Genomic DNA, 22,414 nt, shown 5'->3' on the forward strand with positions numbered 1-22,414 from the left:
GCTTTCATTAACAGTTTGCTTCTGGGTGCTTTGTAAAGAGCCCTGTACAGCAATGATTCACTCAAACCTCTTGTTAACAACAAGGTTATTCTTTGGTATATAGGTGGTCCTTCATTTCCAACAGAGTGTTATGCTGCATTACCTTCAAATCTGTGTGAAATACCATTTTAAAAACTATCTGTTCCTTGGACCGCAATGGCAAGCAATCTTGGGCATTCTCAAAGGGACTGCTGTTCAATGTGACCAGTCAGAGAATACTAAAATCATAAAAGAAATCTGTTATTCTCAAATCAGGACGTGATTATAAGAAGAGGATGCACTTATTTAAAAATACATTCCATTTGCTAGATTTACTGAATTAAAAAAACAAAGATACAATTTTTCGAGAATGAAAGTCATTCTGGTAGGTCCAAGTAGAAGTTACGTGACAGTGATTGTTCTGGCAGTGGGTGAATTATTTGATAATACTAAGGAAATACTGAAATAGTCATAGACTTGACCTATCATAATCATAGTGGATCACAGTGGCAAGATAAACATGGTAATGCTGATTCTCCTCTTACAATGGCATAACTTCTTTCTTTGCTTTAAACATTTACCTTCTTAACCCTGCTTCCCTAGGAACTAAGGGTTCCAGCGATTCTGGAAATACTGGGTTGCCACAGGAACAAAATCAGTCAGAAAACTGAAAATCGATGTGTAGTTGAAAGCCATGTCCTATTTATCTCGAGTTACAGACTTCGGTTCTACACAAACATGATCACAGGCAGACATAGCACTAAAAACACTCCAAGAAATAAGCTAAACTATACATAAATAAATAGAATTTAGAAAGTTTTATTGGTGCACTAAAAAATTAACAGATTTTCTTTTTAATTTATTCCAAAGACATGTGGTATATACTGCCATGGAGGTATATGAAGATTTGCTTCCTCTAACCTCTTGGCCATTCCTTACAACTGGTGCTCTCTTCTTGGCTTTGCAGATACAGCTGAAATGACTGTGCTTCACTGCACACTCCCTCTAGATTGCCCATCAGTGTGAAACTGTTCACTGGTCTGTGGCTACTGCATGGCGTAATCACTGGGCTGAACTCAGACCAGGGATTTAGTCATGATCTTCTGTAGGGAAAAAAAGTAACACATCTGCCTCATTATTTTGAATTCATATTCTGTTTTTCTTCCTGTCCTTCCATTCAGTAATGGACAGCAGGAGGCCTTATAGAATATTGTGCACTTGTGGCATCAGGTTTTCAAAAGACCTTTGTCTTAGGCAGTGAGAAAAGGTCCTATTTTTAAAAGCACTTAAATCCACAGCTCTCTTTGGGACAAATTTTCTAGCAAGAAGTAGGCAAAATGCCAGTCTTCAGTGGAGGCAAGAGCGTTTCTGAAAATTTCCACCTATGCTGCCGAACCAAAGAACTGAAGAATAAAAAGGATATATTGCTGTCATTTGAAAATGGCTGGACGTTTGTGTGTCTGCTTTTTGCCAAACCTTTTCTGATTTGAGGAAATAGAAATTTTATAGTGTCCTTCATCAACTTAACAATACAGCTAAATTGCCTTGATTGAGATTTTTTTTTTAATGTTTGGTCTTTTGCTCTCTTCTTTCTTCAATTCTCCCTCCCTCCTTCCCTCTCTCTCTGGTTGTACTGCTGTTTTCTCTTTTGGCTGCTTTTGCTGTGTAAACTCAGGTGAAGATCTGGAAAGAAATGATGGATCTACAGCAAAACCCTACTTCATGTCAGCTAGCCTTCACCGAATTCTAGGGAAGAAGGAACTAAGCCCTAAGAAGGCAGTGGGATAACATACGCTAAACCTCAACATCAAAACGGTGTCACTTTTAAGCAAAACGTGTATAAAGTAGGCAAAAGTAAAAACTGTAAATGATGCTTCTGGTTAATGGGTGATTCTTTTTTCCTTTTGCTTATATCTAAAAAAATGAGCAACATTGGTAACATTTGACTAGTTTAAATGCATAAACTAACAGCTGTGAAAACAAGGCCACGTTTTAGTTTATACAGTGCCTATGAAAAGGAAAATGTAAATTTGAAGCTTTTTTAAGTCTATAATGATGTTTTAATAACTTTTGTAACACAAGTTGCTGCCTTACATGACAGCAGTTTTGATAATGTTTCTTTTTATAAATGTATATTTGTAAAAGAAATTCAGGCAATTTTTGAAAGCACTACCATATAACCTAATTAGCCATAAAAAATAGTTTGAGACTCTCTAGTTAACCAGGAGATGGTACTAAATTTGTAAATATGGTGCTATGATTGTATTTTTTTGTACAAGCTGGTTCACAGCTATTTAAACTGTGATTATACATGCATTAATGATTCCCTACACTGAAAAATGTAGTGATATTTTAATCACATCCACAACTGCATCTTTTAAGAAATGATGGTACCCTGCAGGTCCCAAAGAAGGTAGTCAGAGAAGACTATAGCTGATACAGCTTAAAGTGAAGTTTTCTGTGAGTTGTGCTTAAAAGATGATATTACAGAGAGAAGGTCCCACTGCACTTGAAGGGATTTGTGGTTCACACAAATGAGGTTTCATCTGGTATAAGATGGTGAATGTATCATTTTTAGCTGATGTCCAAGAGAGATGCACTTGTGTTAATATTCCCCTGTCTCTAACGAGTCTCTGATTGTGTTCTGCATTATGAAGAAGTTGAGCTTTGTCAAAAGGAAAACCAAATGCAGTCTTTTTTTCCTTGGAAGAAAGTCTCGGCCGTATATGTGCACAAGGAATTCCATTGCCTCTGCCTAGCTCAGAAGGGCTTCTTAATGAGACGTTGCGATGCCCGTGCAGGTGCCGAGAGCCAGGTGTGCTCTTTCTGCAGGTCTCCAGGCTCTCAGTGGCTCACACAGTAAGGTATTAAGACGTTGAACTCGAGTCTCCTCATGATATGGGATGAGTTATTTAGCTGCTGAAAGATGCTCCAAAGGATTTAGTTTGCTTTTTGATTACTAAATTTTCCCAGCCATTAGTACAAAATCTATTTGTAGAAAGCACATTAACACTGTTCAGTTTTATGACCCGTTAGTGGAAACGTCACTGAGGGTAGTAACAGCCCTGCTCATGGAAAAAGTCTTACACTGGAGTTCTTCTCAAGTCTGTTACTTGAGCTGAGCTGAGAAGGTTTTAATTTATTAGTCTCATGGATGCCCAAGGACCTAACCACACTGAGGCATGCCCCTAGTTTTCATGGATTCCACCGTACTGAATAAGGTATTCCATTACTGTCTGCTTTCCAGGAGTGGCATGGGCCATACCTCTCCCAGATCCGTTACAGGAGTTCAGCGCCTGGAAATACTTTTCTAGCCCCCGGAGTCTGTTGTGTCACAAAGAGAAAGGCAAATTCTTTTCCAGATGATTTGAATGCAAGTTTCTGGGGAAAATATACTGACGATCCACATGCCAAAGTGATTTTGCTCTCTAACTTATGGCTCCAGTTTGTGATGATTGTAACCACTACAAAGGCAGAAATACCGTCCTTCATGCAACAAGTCTGGGGTCACGCTGATGCATAACCAGTTACCACCCACGTGCTTGCAGTCATGGGCACGGTAGGACCTTGAAATCCTGTGAGCTGAGGTGCAAGTGACAGGATACTGGTATGGATTCTCTGTGGCCCAGTGGGCACTGTAGCCCTTTCCCCTGAAGCAGAAGTGAGTGGTTCAGTTTAGGACTCAAGTAATGTAAAACAAAGGTTTTACATTTACATACAGTTTCAAACCTAACTACTGATTGTGGGCAGCTTCAGTTTTTTATAACCCCTCTCAAGATACCCTAGAGTAAACCTGACGTTCAGAAAGGGCTGAGAAACCTACCTTCAGAAAAAATCAGACTCTTGGCTGATGAAGTTTTTCATTATTGTCATCATTCCTTTCTCATTATGTGCGTGGCATCGAATATACAAACCCCCACTATTCTAATCTCTTCTGAGAATTAAGTCAGTAGCTTTCTGGGGTATGTGTCACCATTCTGTGATTAAAAAAGCTGCTGGTCTGATTGCAGTCCATGTGCTAAAGCTTTTTTTTTTATTTTTTAAATACTACTGTGTCATTAGTTTGCAGCTAAAGAAACTGCATTAAGTAATCTATATTTCTACTGGACTTGAGTGTCTTACTGGGAGCTCAACTGAAAAAGCGTATTTCTGAATACAGCGTGCTTTTTTTATCATATGAATGTAACAATAGAGTTTACTAGGAATAAAACATAGTAGAAATAGTATACAGTTATTTGATTAGAAGACTTTTGTAACAAACCTATGCATTTACTAAAGGAATTTCTAAAAGTGAAAGTTTTAAATTGTATTATTATTTATATACAGTAAAAATATATATATGTATAAATTTGCTCCACTCACTATTTTGTGAAATTATTTAGAATGTAAGTGATCATCATTTCTGAGAAGAAAATTTAAAAGCCATTTTCTTAATGATAGAATTATGAGAACTGTGAAAATACAAAGCAATACCATGTAGATTTTGTAATCAATAAATTGAATAAATAAATCACAATGATTTAATCTTAAAATTGGCTTTTTAAAAATAAATTGCTATTAATGAATTAAGTAGAAATTAATGCAAGTATTTACTTGGGAAAGAATCGCTTAAAATATTTTAAGACTAACTTATTGTAATGGTTCTTAACTAATCCTGTGGGCCAGAGTCTGCAGACTTACACCACAGAGGAGGTACTAGTGGCGACATTTACGGATCTGGCCGTTTACTTTGTTGCTTGGTTTAATATAAAATTTAAAATTCCATTCTTCACCTTAGAGAGTGGAACACGTGGCTGTCTGTAACACAGTAAAATATGTCATATATGCTTTGCTCCTGAGCCCAGGGGAGTCGGCGACAGAACGCCCGCCCGTTCCACGAGGCGCGGGCCAGCCCAGCGACCGAAGTGCCGGCAGGCTGGCGGTCGTCCTGCGCTTGCAGTGCAGCAGCGGAGGAGGTGTTAGAACCGAACACCCGGCGGGAGCCCATCGTGCTGCCGCCTGCGCAGGGCTCAGCGGGTCGTGGTCCTGCCCGGCCCTTGGCTGGGCGCCTCCTCTCTGGGAGAAGTTTTGGAGAGTCAGGGTGGCTCTGCAGAAAGACCCTTTTACAGGGGCAGGAAGAACTCTTTTGAAGATCTCGAACAAGCAGAATGTAGAAACCAAGAGACAGTAGAAAGCACCCACACTCATATCCATGCAATCAGGTTTGGTTTAGTTCTGGTTTGGATTCATTGTGTCTCCTCCCTATGACATATTAATGGATGGCTTTCCTTTACATGTTTTAGACCAAAGTTTTAATGTCAAGCCTTCAAATTTTATTAAAAAAAAAAAAAAAAAAGAAAGAAAAAAAAAGTGACCCCAGAAACAAAACAAAGAAACAAGAAAGATGGGATCATTCCTCATGCTGAGGGTTTTTTCCAAGTATTACTCAGCAGCTGATTCTTGGGTGTTACAAGGATGCTGAGTAGTCTTTTAAACATTAGTATTTAAAAGTATGAAATATTTTACTGTCGCATGTTCTGCTGTAGAACAGGAAAAAGATTTTGGCGGATGCAATGTAAAGCTGATTCTGGGACAGTCAGTAAGCGTTCTTCTCAAAAGGGGTTGTCAGAGATGCGATGATGAAGAACAGACTGACTGTTCTGGGTGACGGCGAATGTCTCCCTGTGACCGATTGCTCAGCCTGGACAGCTGTGTCCTCCCTGCCAAAGTGCCTTACTGGCCATTGTTTCACCTGGCTTCTATTTCGAGGTTTATTCACCCCATGTAGACCGCTAACCAGAAAAGGCTAGATAGGAAAAACAATATTCTCTTTATTTTGAATTAACCGGAATTGTAGAAAAGATGCCAGATGTATTTGAACTGCGTAATGCAGCACTCACAATTTCCCTGTTGCTGGTGTCAGATCGTGAAAGTGGATTGTGTGGCCTGGCAGAAAACGCCTGACAAGTGTGGTGTTGCCAATAATTGAAAACAATGCAAGACTGTAGATTTTTTTTTTTTAAATAGCTTTAATGTACGGTATAGTGGATTGCTGAGCAGGGCCTGCTCTGCTTTCAGTGACGACGATCACGCGTGTTGTACCTGTGTAACCGCGGGGAGAAAGGGGCTCTTGCGACTTAAGACGGAAAGAAAAAAAAGCTGGCAAATACATCGAGTGTTACTGTACTACGTCCATTTGCACGTTCATGAGCATAACGTTCACCCTCCGTTTCAAGACTGATAATTTGCTATTCTGGAAGTGTTTTATAAATTATTCTAAATTTTTTAACTTTTGATACAGGTGATGATTTTTGAGGTAACACATAATTTGTACTGCGCTGTAATCAGATTAGAAAGATAACTGTTTCTTCATGTCTAAGTAACACTAGTGCTACTAATATTGTCTGTTACTCTGCGCTGTAGGAAGTTCACGCGTGCTTGTCCCAAATAAGTTGTAAAATCACGAAAAAGGCTCTTTGAGAAGGGAGGCTGCCGTTTCATTAATGTGATTATCGAGGTTATGTTATTATCTTGCCAAAACCAAATTAACATGAGCATGACGGTTTGAGCTCTAAACCCTGTTTGCTTCTGCTATGCAGAAATAGGAACGGATTGTTTAAATATCTTTGATAACCGAGGTGTTTCATATTTAATTTTGTTGTTACTTCACTGTTTTGCAGCTCTTGGGGATTGTTCTAATAAAGGTTTAGATACAAGCCACGGTGAGCCTCTTTGTGCCCAGCGCCGGCCGGCGGCGGGTGTGCCACGCGTGGGGCCGCACGGAGCCCGCCGGCGGCGGGGAGGGGCGGGGTGGGGCCGGGGAGGGCGGGGCCGGCGGTTGGGTGTGGCCCATCTCCGCCCTGTGCGGATGGGCTGCTCGGGACAGAGGTGAAGGCCCGCGGCGTGGGGGGGCCGGACCACATGCCACCGCTCCTTAACGAAAGGAGTTTCTTAGGTTTTTTTTAATAAAAGCTTGAGGGCAGTTCATTACATTTTTTATTTATGTTTTTGGAACCACGTAATAATAAAACACAGGTTTTTTGGCTGAACCGGTTTTGACATCATCTCATACCAGACAAGGTGTGCTTTAAATCAGCCGAATCCTTACCTTGTAATTCAGTAGAAATCTCTTTCTGGTTCTGGGGACTCACTAAAAGTCCTATTTTTCTCCTGTCTTTGTGCGAGGTCAGCAAAACTTGTATTGCATATTTACTGGGTTGACTTCCCTGTCTTAGCTTCCACGGGAAATGCCACTGTAGGTGTTGAAATCACGGCTGGGGCTGTAGCAGGCCAGAGTCCCAGGCCGGCCAGCGGCCTCTTGCTGCGAGTAGGGGAGATGGGGTGGTACCTCCTTCTGCAGTACGTCCTCCGGGCTGACGGGGCGCGGGGGGAACCCCAAACAACTAAAAGCCATGGAAAAGCTTTTCAGAGATGAGGGTGCATTTCAGCAGAGGCAGCACCGGGGCAGCTATTTGGAGGCAGGACAAAGGGAGAGTTTGGGCTGGAGGTTAATACCTAAAGTATGCATTGTAAGTCATTCCATATGCGGGGAGCCTTGTTTGAGGATGCTTCTGGCATTCAGTGATCACTGCAATGAAACCTCGAGATGGAGTTTTTTAATTAGCACATAAAGCTATGATGCTGACAGCTGGGCATTGCTGTCATCTTGGGTGGAGTGGCAGCTGCAGCGGGAGGAGACGTTAGCTAGAAATGCTTCAATGGAGAAAGTATGGCTCTGTGCTGGGGCTTCAGTGACTGAATAGCAAACAGATGCGTTCAAGCCCACAGGTTACACAGAGCTTTAAATTCAGAGTTGCAGCCCATATCATTTAAGGGAAGATGATCAGTGTGTTAGTGTTACACTGTAGGATGCTATGTCTTAAAAAGGGTTAAATGCTGTCAGTTTTGGTGGGGAGGTTGGTGGGTTTGGGTTGTCCCGTCAGCCGTATCATCAGCCAGTGGCCATCGCACCCATGACCGGTGGTACTTGCACAGCACAGCTCTGCTGTGCAGGGGTTGTGACCTGGCCGTGCCTCGGGGGTGGGTGACAGCTGCTGGGAAAGTAAAGCTGTGACAAAGCAAATGCATACGGAGAGGAGAATGGCTCAGCCTGGAAGATTTAGATGTGGGCGATGTCAGTCCAAACTAAACGGTGAAAAGCAAACTGTAGAAGTGGTCTTCAGAGGGCTACTGCTGTTCCCTGAGCCCAGTTTAGCGGCTAGGCTGACCGAGGCCGTGCAACACAAGAAGTACAAGCCTGGTAGAGAACAGTTGCTTAGAAGAGCCAAAAGACACTGCTGTTTTACTGTAAATTTTCATGAAAGCATGCTGCTTTTTCCTTCTTTTTTAACATTTGATCAGACACAAATTTAGCAAGCAAAGCCTGCATTCTTTTTGTTCTCTAAAGCATCGCTGTAAAGTTCAGTTCTGACCGTGGCAATAAACAGCAGTAGCAGCAAAGTACCCTGTGTGTTAAAGCACAAGATCATTGTTTGAATTCAGGTGATCATGTACAGCCCTGCAGAACCTATCATAGTGTACCCAGACACTGGAAGATACATTTGTAACATAAAAGTTATTGTAAGGGGATTTTTGGAGCATAGAGACCTTTACTATGTGTCTCATATGTACATAGTTATTTTAATTAAATCTGGATTTTTTTTTAAACTACATCAGTATCTCCTGTTAACGCACATGGTCTGTTGGAACTGACTGCAGCTATTAGTTACATTGTTCTCCTTCAGAAAATGTCAAGCTTACTAAAAAAATTGCTTTCTTGCCTCCTTTTAAATGTGTTTTCAGACTGACGTGTTTTAGATCTCACATGGTTTTTCTTGCCATTCATATTACATTTAAATCTAACACTGGCTGCATGCCATAGAAACTTTAATCCATATCCAGCTGAATTCAAAACCTAGCCTGAGTTTTTCTCTTGTGTACCAGCAGTCTGATGTGCAGCCTTTTCTAGGGCTCCTACTTCTTTTGCTAGGTTTGTTCTTCCTAGTCGCCCGTTACCCAAGGGGAGTGCCGTACCACGCAAGTCTCCCCCGCAGGCCTGGGGTGTGGATCAATGACCCCTGTCGTCACTTGATAGGATGCAGCACGGCCACTCATTTTGAGTCGCTAGGTTTGTTGCGGGAAGCACCTAGCTTCTGTGTGCCTTACCGGGGGAGCTCTCTGCCCCAGCATCAGTGCCTGCTGCGCAGGGGAAAGGGGGAAGAGGTCGCCTTACTTTCAACTCTGGCACCATTAGTCATAACTGTGCTGCAGCCACGCTGGGACAGACTAGTGGTGCAGTCAGCAGCGGTGTGGTCGGGCTGAAATTTCCGCTGAAGGAGGAAATGATAACGTAACTGCCCTGTTATAATGAACCAGACCCTGGTCATAAATATCGGATGAAAATGTTTCTGCTTTTGTCTTGGCCAGTGTTTGATGTGTACCACCTGTGACGTCTTTGCAGTTTGACTTTGCAGATGAACGATGCCATTGGTGCATTTTCTTCTGAGAACTGGCATGCTGCTTTGCAAATCCACACATCTGCAGATGGCTTGGAGAGGGAAAGGAAGGGATTGTTTTGTACAGAGCTTCATAATGTAGTTTCTGGTTGCCATCATTTTCAACACATCTGACCAACTCAATTTCCTGTCTTGAATCAACTTTCATTTCATCAAGTCCCAAGTTTGCATTTCTGTTGGTTTGGCTGGGCTCTGTGGGGGATCTATTTTAATTTTGCAGTCTGAAAGAGCCCAGGTTTGGAAAAGAATCGAAGCAGTCTCAGGAGAATGTTGCGTGCTTAATTTGCTCCAAATGATAATGTCAAAAAGGGGGGTGGGGGTGGTGTAGTTTGTTTTTACTTTTTTTTAGCTTATGCTGTTCCAGTTATTTACAGAAATACTAAATACTTAAATAGCATCATCATGCCCACAAGTGAGTTATTTTGTGAGAACACTAACAATGGTCCAAAACAGTTTAACAAATCATAGTATAATACTCAGCTGTAGCTGTTCTGGGTCACTGGAGCTTAAACAAGTAGATATTATCTTTGTGAGTTTAATTTTAGTGGTTCTTGGTGTCCAGCCGTGGCAACTCTTTCTGAAATGATGTCATGACCAGCAACTTGTAACTGTGTGTTTGAACACGCCCTGTCGCATATGTCTACCAAGATGCCTGTACAAATTCCTGCAGAGACACTGAAGATCAAACTGTATATGGAAAGGTAACATTTCTATGTCTTTGACTATGCATAACATACATAGAAAAATGTTTCTGTCTTAAAATCATATTTTCAGTAAGTGCTTATATCCATGTTATAGGAGTGCTAGTATTTCTGCTCATTATTTCTGAAAATGGTAAGAAAGGTGGCTGTTAGTTGTTCCCACATTCAGCGAATTACCGTTTACATCCAATTTAAACGACATTTTTATGGTTAGCTTTCTTGGATGACCTGCTAACTCACATTAAAAAAAGCAAACATTTCTTTGTGTGGCTTTTTTTTTTTTTTAATAGAGTAGCTGTCTTTCAAACACAATAGCTTAATTTTAAAATAAGAAAATGTATAACTTTTTTTATACCAGTGTGCTGTTACTTGTTCTAGGCTTCCCATATTTTGGTAATAAGCTTTGTTTGTAGGTTTGGAGCAGGAGACAGCTTTCTCCCATGAGGTCAACTTGGGAAATAATATTGGTGCAGTTTGTGATGGCAGCTATTATGAGATATCATTCCCGGGAGAGGGGGAGGGGATTGCGTCCTGTTCAGATGTGGGAGGGCTTTAAGAAAAAAAAAACACAAACCACCACAACAACAAGAAGTAAAAAACCCCCACAAGACAGCAATGTCCAAAAGAGAGCTGATACGTAGTTATGTGTATGTGTATGAGGGAAAAGCTCTTTATGAGAGGGGTGGGGAAGAAGTCCAGAGAGAGTTGTGTGAAGAGAGGAATGTGCAATCTTCAGGCAGAAAAGGAAGTTGTGAGGTCTTTTCCCAGGACTACTGTTGATTTGGTGCGTGCTTATTTGTGTGGGGAAAAAAGAAATCAGAGGGAGTAAAAGAGAAAAGATGTGTGCCAGAAAGGAGACAAATGATGGCTGGAGAGTCAAACATTTGACTCTGGTTTTGGTTACCCAACCTTTCTAGGAAGAGCGCAGTCTAGACAAGATGGCCCAGCACCCTGTCCAGACGACTCTTAAAAGTGTCCAACGTGGCCGAGTCAACCACTTCCCTGGGGAGATTATTCCAATGGGTGACTGTCCTCACTGTGAAAAGTTTTCCTCCCATGTCCAATCGGAATCTCCCCAAGAGCAACTTGTGTCCATTCCCCCTTGTCCTCTCCATGTGACTCTGTGTAAAAAGGGAGTCTCCATCTTCTTTGTAGCTGCCCCTTAACTACTGGTACGTGGTGATGAGATCCCCTCTGAGCCTCCTTTTCTCAAGCCTGAACAAATCTAGCTCTCCCAGCCTATCCTTATATGGCAGGCGTCCCAGTCCTTTGATCGTCTTGGTGGCCCTTCTCTAGACCCCTTCCAGCCTGTCCACATCCTTTTTGTATAGCGGGGACCAGAACAGTACACAGCACTCCAGGTGTGGCCTGACAAGCGCTGAGTAGAGTGGGATAATGACCTCTTTGTCTCTGCTGGGGATGCCCTTATTGATGCAACCCAGAATTTTGGCCGCAGCAGCACACTGTGCGCTCATGTGGAGCTTCCTGTCCACCACGACCCCCAGGTCCCTCTCCACAGAGCTGCTCTCCAGCCAGGTGGATCCCAGGCTGTGCTGCACTCCTGGATTATGTTTTCCCAGGTGCAAGACCTTACACTTCTCCTTGTTGAACTTCAGAAGGTTCTTGTTGGCCCACTCTTCCAGCCTATCCAGATCTCCCTGCAGAGCAGCTCTCCCTTCTGGAGTGTCCACTTTCCCACTCAACTTGGTGTCATCCGCAAACTTCACCAGGCTACACTTGATCCCATTATCCAGATCACTTACAGAGATGTTGAATAACACTGGGCCCAATATCGATCCCTGGGGGACCCCACTTGTGACAGGTTGCCACTTGGAAAAGGAGCTATTTACCACCACCCTTTGGGTGCAGCCTGTCAGCCAGTTCCCCACCCACAGCACAGACCACTCGCCTAGGCCATAACGCATTAATTTCTCCAGGAGGAGGCTGTGGGGGACTGTATCAAAGGCCTTGGAGGAGCCCAGGTAGACAATGTCCACCACCTGCCCCATGTCAACCAGGCAAGTCACTTTGTCATAGAAGGCCACCAGGTTTGTCAAGCACGCTCTGCCTTTAGTGAAGCCATGGTGGCTTTTCCCAATCACGTGCTTCAATTGACTCATGATGGCCCCCAGGAGGATTCGTTCCATAACTTTCCCAGGGATTGAAGTAAGGCTGATGGGCCTATAGTTACCCGGATCCTCCCTCGAGCCCTGCTTGTAGATAGGGGTAACATTTGCCTTCCTCCAGACCTCTGGGACATCCCCCGTTCTCCAGGACTTCTTGAAGATTATGTAGAGTGTCCTCGCAATGATGTCAGCCAGCTCTCTCAACACCCTCAGGTGGATGGTGTCAGGGCCCATCAATTTGCAGGGGTCAAGCTCCTGTAGTAATTAATGTACTAACTCTTCCTTCACTGATGGTGGGTCGGTGTTTGGATCAACCAGGAATTTCGTTCCCAAAGCCTGGGACCCAACCGTGCTGGTAAAGACAGAGGTGAAGAAAGTGTTGAGGACCTCTGCCTTTTCTGCATCATTGGTGACTGATTCTCCTATTCTGTTTAACAGTGGGTCTATGTTTTCCTTCTTTTTCTGCTTGTGGTTGACATACCTGAAGAACCCTTTCTCGTTATTTTTGGTGTCTATGGCCAGTTTCAATTCAAGCTGGGCTTTTGCTTTTCTAACTGCATCTCTGCATGCTCTGGCAATGCCCTTGTAGCTCTCTGTCATGGTTTTAGCTGGGATAGAGTTAATTTTCTTCACTCTAGCTGACATAGTGCTGTGCTTTGGACTTAGTATGAAAACAACGTTGAGATAACACACTGATGTTTTAGTTGTTGCTGGGTAGCGCTTGTACTAGTCAAGGACTTTTCCAGCTTCCCATGCTCTGCCGGGTGCACAAGAAGCCGGGAGGGGAGGGGGCACAGCTAAGAGAGTGGATTCAAACTGGCCAAAGGGATATTCCATAACCCGTAACGTCATGCCCAGTATGTTACCTGGGAGGGGCTGGCCGGGGGAGGGAGGAAGCAATTGCGGCTGGGGGACCGGCCATATCGGTCAGCGGGTGGTGAGCAGTTGTATTGTTTGTGTTTCTGGTTTTTTCCCCTTTTTCCCTTTTCCTTTTTATTATATTATTGTTGTTATTATCATAATCAATATTATCATTATTATTTTATTTTAATTATTAAACCATTCTTATCTCAACCCACAAGTTTCTTTTTTTGCTTTTGCTCTTCTGATTCTCTCCCCCGTCCCACAGGGGTGGGGGAGTGAGCGAGTGGCTGCGGGGTGTTTAGTTGCCGGCTAGGGCTGAACCGTGACACTCTCAATGGATAATCCTCCACTTCTCCATCTCTGGTATGCTTCTCTTTTGGTTTTGTGTAGACCCAGGAGCTCATGGTTGAGCCAAGGGGGCCTCTTGCTCCACTTACTTTGTTATTCTCTTTTTTAACTTAAGGGTGTCACAGCTATGGGTAACATATGAAGTGAGTACAATTTAAAGCACAAACCAAATGAAAACTAAACAAACACACAGGCATACACACATGTTTTTAAGGCATTTGTTGGAAGAATAAACTGGTCTGAGCTGTGCCCTCATTTTTTTTCCCCGATATGTTTTACCCTGTTCAGTACCTGTTTGCCAATACATACTGATACAGTCCCTTCTGAGGATGTAAATACCCTTTTATAACAATAACGTGTTTGGATAGCTTTTTGTCATCTTAATATTTGCACGAATAATTGCTCCCACATAAGAATGTTATATATTGACATGAAAGCAATCACCATGGGAGCGTAGCTGTGCTGGAGCAGGTAGCATGACATGAAGAAGCAAAATCTTTGTCCTTTTTCTATCGGATGCTGCAAAAGCACTTTCCCAGAAGTAGCTTTTTTGCACACACAGAGGTCACCAAAACCTTCTGCACATTTCTGTTAACATAAAATGAGAAAGAAACTGAACAGGAGAAGGAAAAGGTAGGTTTTTGTAGCTCAGTGTTTAAATCAGATTGTGTGATTTTTTTCCCCTCTTTTTCTTGCAGTAGTATTGTTTCTATATTGTTTTTGTTCTGGTTTGAGCCACTTTATAAAAATTCACTCGCAAAAGTTTCTCTATACAGTTTTGTCTTTTCACTGCTTTCTTTGCAGAGTTCAAGCCTTTCAAAATGGTAGACGAGCATACTCACTGAAAAAGCCGAGGTGAACTGATGTAAGACTAGTCTGTAGTAGTGCCAGACATAGCTTAGAGATTCCCCCCCCCCCCATAGCCCTTGTCCTGCTCCTGAAATAAGCTGTAATTCTCTCATCCTGGAAGCACATTTAATATTAGTTGACTGACTGTGGGTGTCCTCATCAAATTGATCTACCCAGTTTTAACAAGGGAGGGATCAGGAGTCTGTCTGAAGGTATCATATTGCACCAGCAGCCTGGTGAGAAGAAAGATGTTAGACCTCGGAAGACTTATGCTGGGTCACTGTCACCCTGTTTGATGGCAGCAAGTCAGCAGGTTAGGAGTCAGTACTGATTCTAAAATCACTGGATTCCCAGGCAGTAGAAATACATGATCTCCTTTATGCATCTTTGGGCAAAAGCATGTATTGCATTTCTGGGTGATGTCCTTACACACAGAGCCGTATTTGTAAAATGCTTAGAAACTATACAGATGTTATCGCAGCAGCTTAAACCAAAGAATTAAGCCCTGAGCTTCTAAACCTGAGTTCAGAAAAAGAGTTACTCCCTTTTATGAATACTCTGTCTGGGATCTTGGACTTTTGTGGTTTTGCAACAAGGCCCTTGAGCAGCATGGGAGAACTAAGCAAAGTGTCAGGAAGTATATTCAACACTTTTGCCAAACAGCAAAGGCGCCCCATATCTTCTTAATCTCCCTGCTGAACTAGCCAAATACAGAGTTAGAAAAAAAACACATCCAGGTGAAGAAGAAAGGGGACAACACAGGCATTCCAACTGGTCTAAGAAACAACAGAACAATGAAACAACCTGTTGTATCTATCAATGTAATCATGCTTGTTTTTTGCCTTACTGTTTATTCTGTCTGTGTAGGGGAAGATAAATTCTTTTCTTCTTAGATACACTAAGGCATTAGCTATAGAACACCACCACCAAATAACTTCTTCATCCAGGCAAGTTTGTATTTTCAGCTCTGAAAAAGCTGGGATTTGTATATTCTATAACCACCTCATATTCTAGGTTACCATAATAATTTTCCAACACTGAAAGGACTGAATGATGCAGCACAGCAACGCAATACAAAATTAGCTGTCTTTTAGCTTTACTATTACTCAGGAAAATCTAAAATCGAGCTACATGCTTTATCCAAGACAGTCTGCTCTATACTAGCAGAGTAGTAAATGTCCCACAGCTGCTGGCTGGTGGCAGAGTAGCTCAGTGAGGAGGCAGAACCATCAGCACTTGGCAAGGTGTCTGTGTGACTGCAACCTTGGTGTTTCAGCTTATTACGAGAGAACAAATTCTCGGCAGTCCACAAGCAAGGTATTCAGGGAATGTTTGTCATAACCAGCAAATATAGTGAAAACATAAGAGTTACATTTGGACAAATATATTGAAAAAGCCAAATCAACTACAGCAAAATCTTTTTGCAAGAGACCTGTCCAGAGGCTAAAGAGCGTCATTCGGCATTACTGTTGGCAGTCATCCGCGTCAAGAGAAGAGTCACTAGTGCTGGACTATTGCTTACAGTACAACCACGTTGGGTTGTATCAACAGACCCCTGCATCTAGAGAGATCAAAGCGATCTCCTCTGCTGCTAGTTGGCCAGAGGACATAGTGATAAGCAAGTTCCGTTGCTCTGCTTGCTTTAGATGGATCTCCTAATTGAGGTGCAGATTTTGAAAGTAATTGAAAATAGAAATTGAATATAAATGTTTGGGTCAAAACACACTTCCACAAACTGACAGCAAGCACTGTACCACTTTCTACACCTAGAAATAAGCAGGGATCAAACTCCGCTAGTCCTGTATCAGAAAACAGAAGTCAAAGGAGTTCATTTTGTCACATGCCATGTGAAGTATTTTGTTTATAGCTTAACTTGTATCCTAGTCAAGGTTTCATCAACATACAGCCATACTATGTCAAAACAGAAGATGGTCTAAATCAAAGATTTGGTTAGCCTTCAAATAAATAAATAGAAAAAAGCACTCCTTGTACTTCAATGTTTTAAATACTTTTTCATATGTGCAGTAATTTTCAGTTTTGTCTTCTTATTATTGATCCAGCTCCATAAGATGCAAATATCTTGGGGAGTCTGTCAAATATCAGAACTGCATTTAATAGTATTTCTATATAACTTGGGATGAATGCAAGCAATGCAGAAGTCGCTGCCCTCAGTACCAGGAAAATGGAAAGGGAAGGGTTCAAAACGAATTGTAAATATGCAACTCTTGCAGACCATTGCTACTATGATCAACCACACATTGTATTCTGTTACTAGAAATATTGGCTGAAACTGCTGATTTCAAGGATAAGAAAATATATTTCAGCTGCTTCCTCGTGAATGCTTTGCTCCTCTCAAGGGTTCCTGCAGAAGGGGAGAGTGAAGAAGAGAGCACCACAGAGCAGATGCAGTTGTAACAGGTAAGTTTGGTGTACCCCAGGAAGATTTTACACATTGAAAAGCTTCTCTGCTAAAATGCTCTTTTTAAAATTTTTATTTATTTTTCTTCCCTGGCATCCATTTCATAGAAGATCAGATTTAAAAACAATTCGATTCTAAGAGTTTTTGTTTGCCTAAATCAGTATCAAGTGTGGAATATAAAAACACCATCCTTAAAGATAATGAGAAAGACAAAGTGTTAATGATGAGCCAGCTGGGGATAATGATGGATGCCAGGAGAGAATGAATGCAGGTAACAATTAAAATTTCCTTTTCTCTTGGAGACTACTCACAATGCATAATTTATTTAAAATAGAATGCAGAAAACATTTGATAGGATGTTGTGCTAGCATATATGGAAGAACTAAGAATGACTCAGTAAGTCTTTTCCTTTAACTCCAGTTTATACAGCATACCAGTCCACAATAATGTTTTCCCCCACTGGAGAGAAAAAAAAAAAGCTACGTTACATTTATATTGCAGTTATTACTACCAGACTTATTGGGAAAGTCTGTAAACAATTTTAAAGTGGTGGTTTTATAACAAATACAGGCCTCCAGAGTTTAAGATTATATTGTTCCAAGTGACATAATCCCAAACATACCTGCTTTTTCAAATTTAAGTAGTTGATGAAAGCACACACTGAGTACCTGTTTCTTTTAACCTCCAGGAAGAGAGAGGCTGCATGAACCTTACCCTGCTCAGAACATGTCCTGGACTTGGCCTTTCTCAACAGGGTAAGCATTTAGTTACAACCTTACCTGTAACTGAAAAGGCAGCCTCTTATAACTTAACGGGAAAACCATTCTGCTTGAAACTAGGATAGCTACGTAAGACAACAGAAGGCCACTTGCTAAAATTAATGTTAGTATTGCATTCCGTTACTGTGTATTAAAGCCAGTTAAAAGTACACAGTAGTGCAGTGGACATCTCCTACAGCATCTTGTTCTCTCATGTTCTACCCAAGAACAGGTGAAAGAGAGAGTTAACAGATTGGCGTGTTTTCAGTAACCATTCATTTTATTTTAAAAGGAAATAGGAGAGTTAAAATATGCAAACATATACCTCAGTGCAGATCAATTTATTAACAACTTAGAGACAGTTTGTGTTTCGTTATTAATCTTGTACTATCTTTCTCTGTCCCTAGATGTCACTATTCTGGAGACTCATCCACGAAAAACTAAACTGTAGATTTTCAGAAATTAACCAAACCAGTTCAGGTTTCTTTCCACTCTTCATTTAAACTAATGATAAATTGTTTTCATTTTTTGAAAAAGCTTGGTGTTATCATGCTGTTAGTGACTTGTATGACAAGTTTAGTTGCTTAACTTTTAATTCTATAATGAGCAGGAGTTAAAAGTTAACTAGCAATGGCAGTAATACACAGAACTGAAGTGACAGAAGTTAAATCTTTGAACTTGCAAAATTTTTTTCTGCTGCAGGTACACACATTCTTGCCAAGTAGTTGTCTGGGGAGTACGTATGGAGTAGCTGGATATTTGGACTTTAAATGTACATAAGTTCAATGCTGAAAGCCATGGATGAGATCAGCAGTATGGAATCAAGTAAACCCTTAGTCAGGGTTTGCAGGACTATGGGCAGCAGGCCACCTTCTAGCCCTGCACAGGGCGACCACAGCAGTGGTCTTCTGTGAATTCCTAGCTTGGTATTCACGTCACTAGCACAGCAGGGAATGGGGATGATCACCTCAGCTGTTACAGCAGGTTACGTGTGCATTTGTACAAAAAGCAGAAGGCTTGCAACTTCTACTTTAATAACATACACCTCCACCGTAAAACAGCTGTCATTCTGAATTAAGGGTAGAATCAGTTTTAGATGTCAGAGACTATTGTGAGTTTTGAATCAGTAATGATTTTAAGTGCAATGTAATGTTAAAAAAAACGATGAAAAAGGAGACAAAAGCACAGATGCATGTGTCAAAATATTTCTGGAAATGGTCTCTTTTATGAAGACAGTATTCCTTGTACATCGATTTGACAAGCCGTCCTTAAAACACCACTAACTTTGCATGTCCTAAAGAGTAGTGTATTGCAAGATGAAAACGTACGGGGGTTCTAGAAGGCATACCACAAATCCAGAGCTGAGCTGTAAAGTTCCAAGGGGGGGGAAAGACAAGAATCATCAGTTTCTTCAGAAATTAAAACTATTCATGACAGTCATCTACACTTATAAAAAAATAATAAAAGAAAGGTGGAAGCATAATAACATCAACTTGCCTAAACTTTAAGCAACTATTCAACTGCAGATGTAATCACAGAAAAAATGCAGAAGGTAGTTATGGTTGTTATAATGCAAATATAAAAAAACCACATAAACTTCTAGCCAAAAAGCCAACTCACAAAATCAGGCAGCATTAGCAAATGTCAGCAGGGGTAAAGAAAACAGCATTGAGTACATTTATTAATAAACTTAATCAAGAGTACAGCTAATGCTGATCTGTTACTCAGAGTCAAAACTATAGGCAGTGAATACCAGAAAGCCAAACTAGAGCTTCACCTGTATCAGTTTTGTCCAAAAATCCCAACCAAGCAAACAGAAAAGAAGTACGAACAAGTCACTAGCATAGTTAGTACCAAGGCGAACAAAAATAAGCTCCCTAGATTATTTCAAACTAAATGTTTTTGGGTAGCTTAGGCCTGCCGCTTTTTGTCCTAGGACAGTTGAGCCAGATAGCAACCTCTCCAAACCATTAACTCTTACTTTTGAGAGACACCAGGAGAAAGAAGAATTGATACAGTGCCTAGAGCCCAGGAAATAGGCAGAGGAAAGCCTGGGAATCCAATAATGCAGATTCATTTCAGTCTAATCATTTTATTCAAGAATTTTAGAATCTTAACTACACCAGCAATAACAAGAATACAATGAGATTGTCAAATCAGCTCAACTTCCTTTTAGCAAGCATAACAGCTGCATGGGTGGTTAAGAAGTTGTACGTGTCACAGTCTGACATAAGCAAGACAGGGCAATAACCTAGGATAGAAAAGTTGGAAAATAAGCAGTTGCAAGCAGTACACACAATACACTCTCCTGTTTGGAAAATGGAATTACAGAAGGATCAGGTTCTAGTCAGTATTTTAGTTAATTACCTGGATGACAGAAAAAAACGAGATTCTTAGTGAATTTTTGACAACGCAAAAAAGGCAGTACTGGGGAGCTCAGAACTGGAATTCAAAATTATTTTCAAAACTCTGAGAAACATTAAGAAAGAAGTAGGGTGAAATTCAGTATGGCAAAATAGAAGCTGCTTACCTAGGTTGGAATAATCTATGGAGAATGGTAAACAGGAGACAAGATAAGAGCTGGCCACAAATGGAGCGTGGAGTGTAGAATTATTAGAAGAAAAACAGTCATCATCCTGGAACACACAGCAATGAGCAACTTATGTGCCCTAATCCTCCTGCTGAGCATCAGTAAAGGCTTGGCTAAAACCGAGTTTCGTGCTTCAAGACGATGGGCAAAGAAAACAGCACGGAAACAATTAGACATTTAGAAAACATGACTTGGTATGAAAAGCTCAATGAATCGGATTTGTTTGGCAGGGAGGAGATGACTGGGGATTTTCTTTTGTTGGAATTTTTTTTTTGTTCCTAAGAAAGTGCCAGATTTCCTGTGGAGTCTGTAAAAATTTCTACTACTGGAGACATTTAAGAACATATTAGTCAAATATCTCCACTAGCAGTCCCTAAGAGATTTCATTGTGCCTTGAGATGAAAAGCAGAGTAGAGAATGCCTGAGTATTTTTCAGATTTACCTCTGTGTGAACACAAACCCATATTTCCAGTGAGCAGCTGGAATTTCAAAACATCTAGATTCTAGTATTTCATTTAATTGCAAAGTTTGAAATATTTCTAAAAGGTCTTGAAGATGCTGTAGCAATAGTCTATTTCTTTACTCTGAAAACTGAAATACTACCAACTTCTAATACTAAACAGATGTCCTTCAGAGGTTCTGTCAAGTTTGCACTAGGAGGATATTTTTCATCTATATTTCTCCCTCCTCCTACAGCAGGTTGAATATAATAAATTTAAAGTTTTATTTTGCAGTGTAGTTACTTGTTCCAGCACACAATAATATGTGACCAGACCCAACTTGCATTGGTTAGACAGGTCAGGGAAGGAAGGGGGAAAAGAGTGGAAGTCCATAGCCAGTCTTCTTGCACTACTTTTGAGACACAACTTTAACTTTTTTAGTGATATTTCTTCCTTTGAGAACCTCTTGATGCAAAATGTTTTGCATTGTTAGTTCTAGTTTGGATTTCTTATGATATGTGGATTTCTTAAGATACTGAAACTATTAGCAAGTACCATATGATCACCCTACCTTGTAGGCTAAACACTTCAGGATCAGAGAGAATACGTTACAAATGCAGTTCTCTGCAAAAGCATCCACATAGCAGACCACGAGGCAGTGCTCTACATTGCTGTCTGTTCAAGATAGGTCACCTTCAAGCAAGATGTTAAGACCAATCTATTTCACATGCTAATTTCATACGATGTTTCAGTTTTAAATTGAACCTGTGCAGTCTAAAAGGTGGTGATTCAGCATACCACACGTTCCTGCTATAGCTATAGCTGTATTCTCTTCCTGTAAAAAGATCCCATGAATTTCCTCAGCATGGCAACATCCAAGTTACTCTTTTAAACAGCAAGAAGCAGTTAAGGATGGCTCTAGGGTCAGAAGAGCTCGGCAACAAAGTCACAAATGCAAGCCAGCGCACAACCAATAGAAAGAGACAAGCATTCAAACTTGCATGTCAGGCTACAGCAACAGCTTCAGCTGAGAGCAGCAAATTAAAACTGTCCTTAGTTTCCCATATGCTTTGTCAGCCCCACACAACCTAACACCAGCTGCAGACAGCTGAAGTCAACCAGTAGCACAGGTCTGACATTCTCAAATGGAAGACTCAAAAGTCCAGATCCTCTACTATCCTCTTCCTATTTTCAACTCTACGTTTTCCCAGCCACACTTGCAAACAGCTGCTCAAACATTCACAGTAACAAAAGATGAATTCTCCTGCTTCCTATTTCCATAGGGAAATGGGAAAATTGCTCCCCATTTACTTTAATCCTGCACTGACTTTGGAACTCAAAGGGGTGATTCATAAATAAGCTTAGCCTTACTTTGTTTCAGGCAACCTGAAGCTGCTTAGTCCTTCAAATTAGAGTGAATAATTACTTTTCTTTAAAAGGGCTTGATGCAAGTCAAGTTGCATTTTAAAACAAGACAACTGAATAGTATTTTAAATTGCCAAGTTATGTTAAGATCTAAATTAACATTATTTAGCGTTTAACTGGTAAAACTTCAGTAGTAAGCCTGTCCTACTTGCGTATCAGACCCAACAAATGAACAAAAACCAGTTTGTCTACTGCTACGCATGCAGTTTTATATCATGCAGATATACGGAGCTAGCTTAGGTACTGAAAACAACATACCAAATCCAGTATTCCACCCAGAGTATTTCACTAAGAAGTTACGTATGTTAGAATAAAACGTGAAGTTGGTCAAGTTCCACAACACCCCATGCCTTTAGAGTTGGTTTTGTGGTTTGTTTTTTTT

At 41.1% G+C, this 22,414-nt stretch overlaps 1 protein-coding gene across 1 annotated transcript in view; it reads left to right on the top strand.

The window, feature by feature from the left end:
- SLC44A5 (solute carrier family 44 member 5) overlaps positions 1-6,713 on the top strand; it is a 109,272-nt gene extending 102,559 nt beyond the window's left edge. Inside the window, exon 22 of the mRNA XM_064454821.1 lies at positions 1,694-6,713. Within this exon, the coding sequence (XP_064310891.1) occupies positions 1,694-1,806 (113 nt within the window). The 3' untranslated portion in view covers positions 1,807-6,713. The remainder of the gene's footprint in view (positions 1-1,693) is intronic.
- Positions 6,714-22,414: the final 15,701 nt, after the last annotated feature.

This window comes from Phalacrocorax carbo, chromosome 6, assembly GCF_963921805.1.
Source record: "Phalacrocorax carbo chromosome 6, bPhaCar2.1, whole genome shotgun sequence".
Lineage (NCBI taxonomy): Eukaryota > Metazoa > Chordata > Aves > Suliformes > Phalacrocoracidae > Phalacrocorax > Phalacrocorax carbo.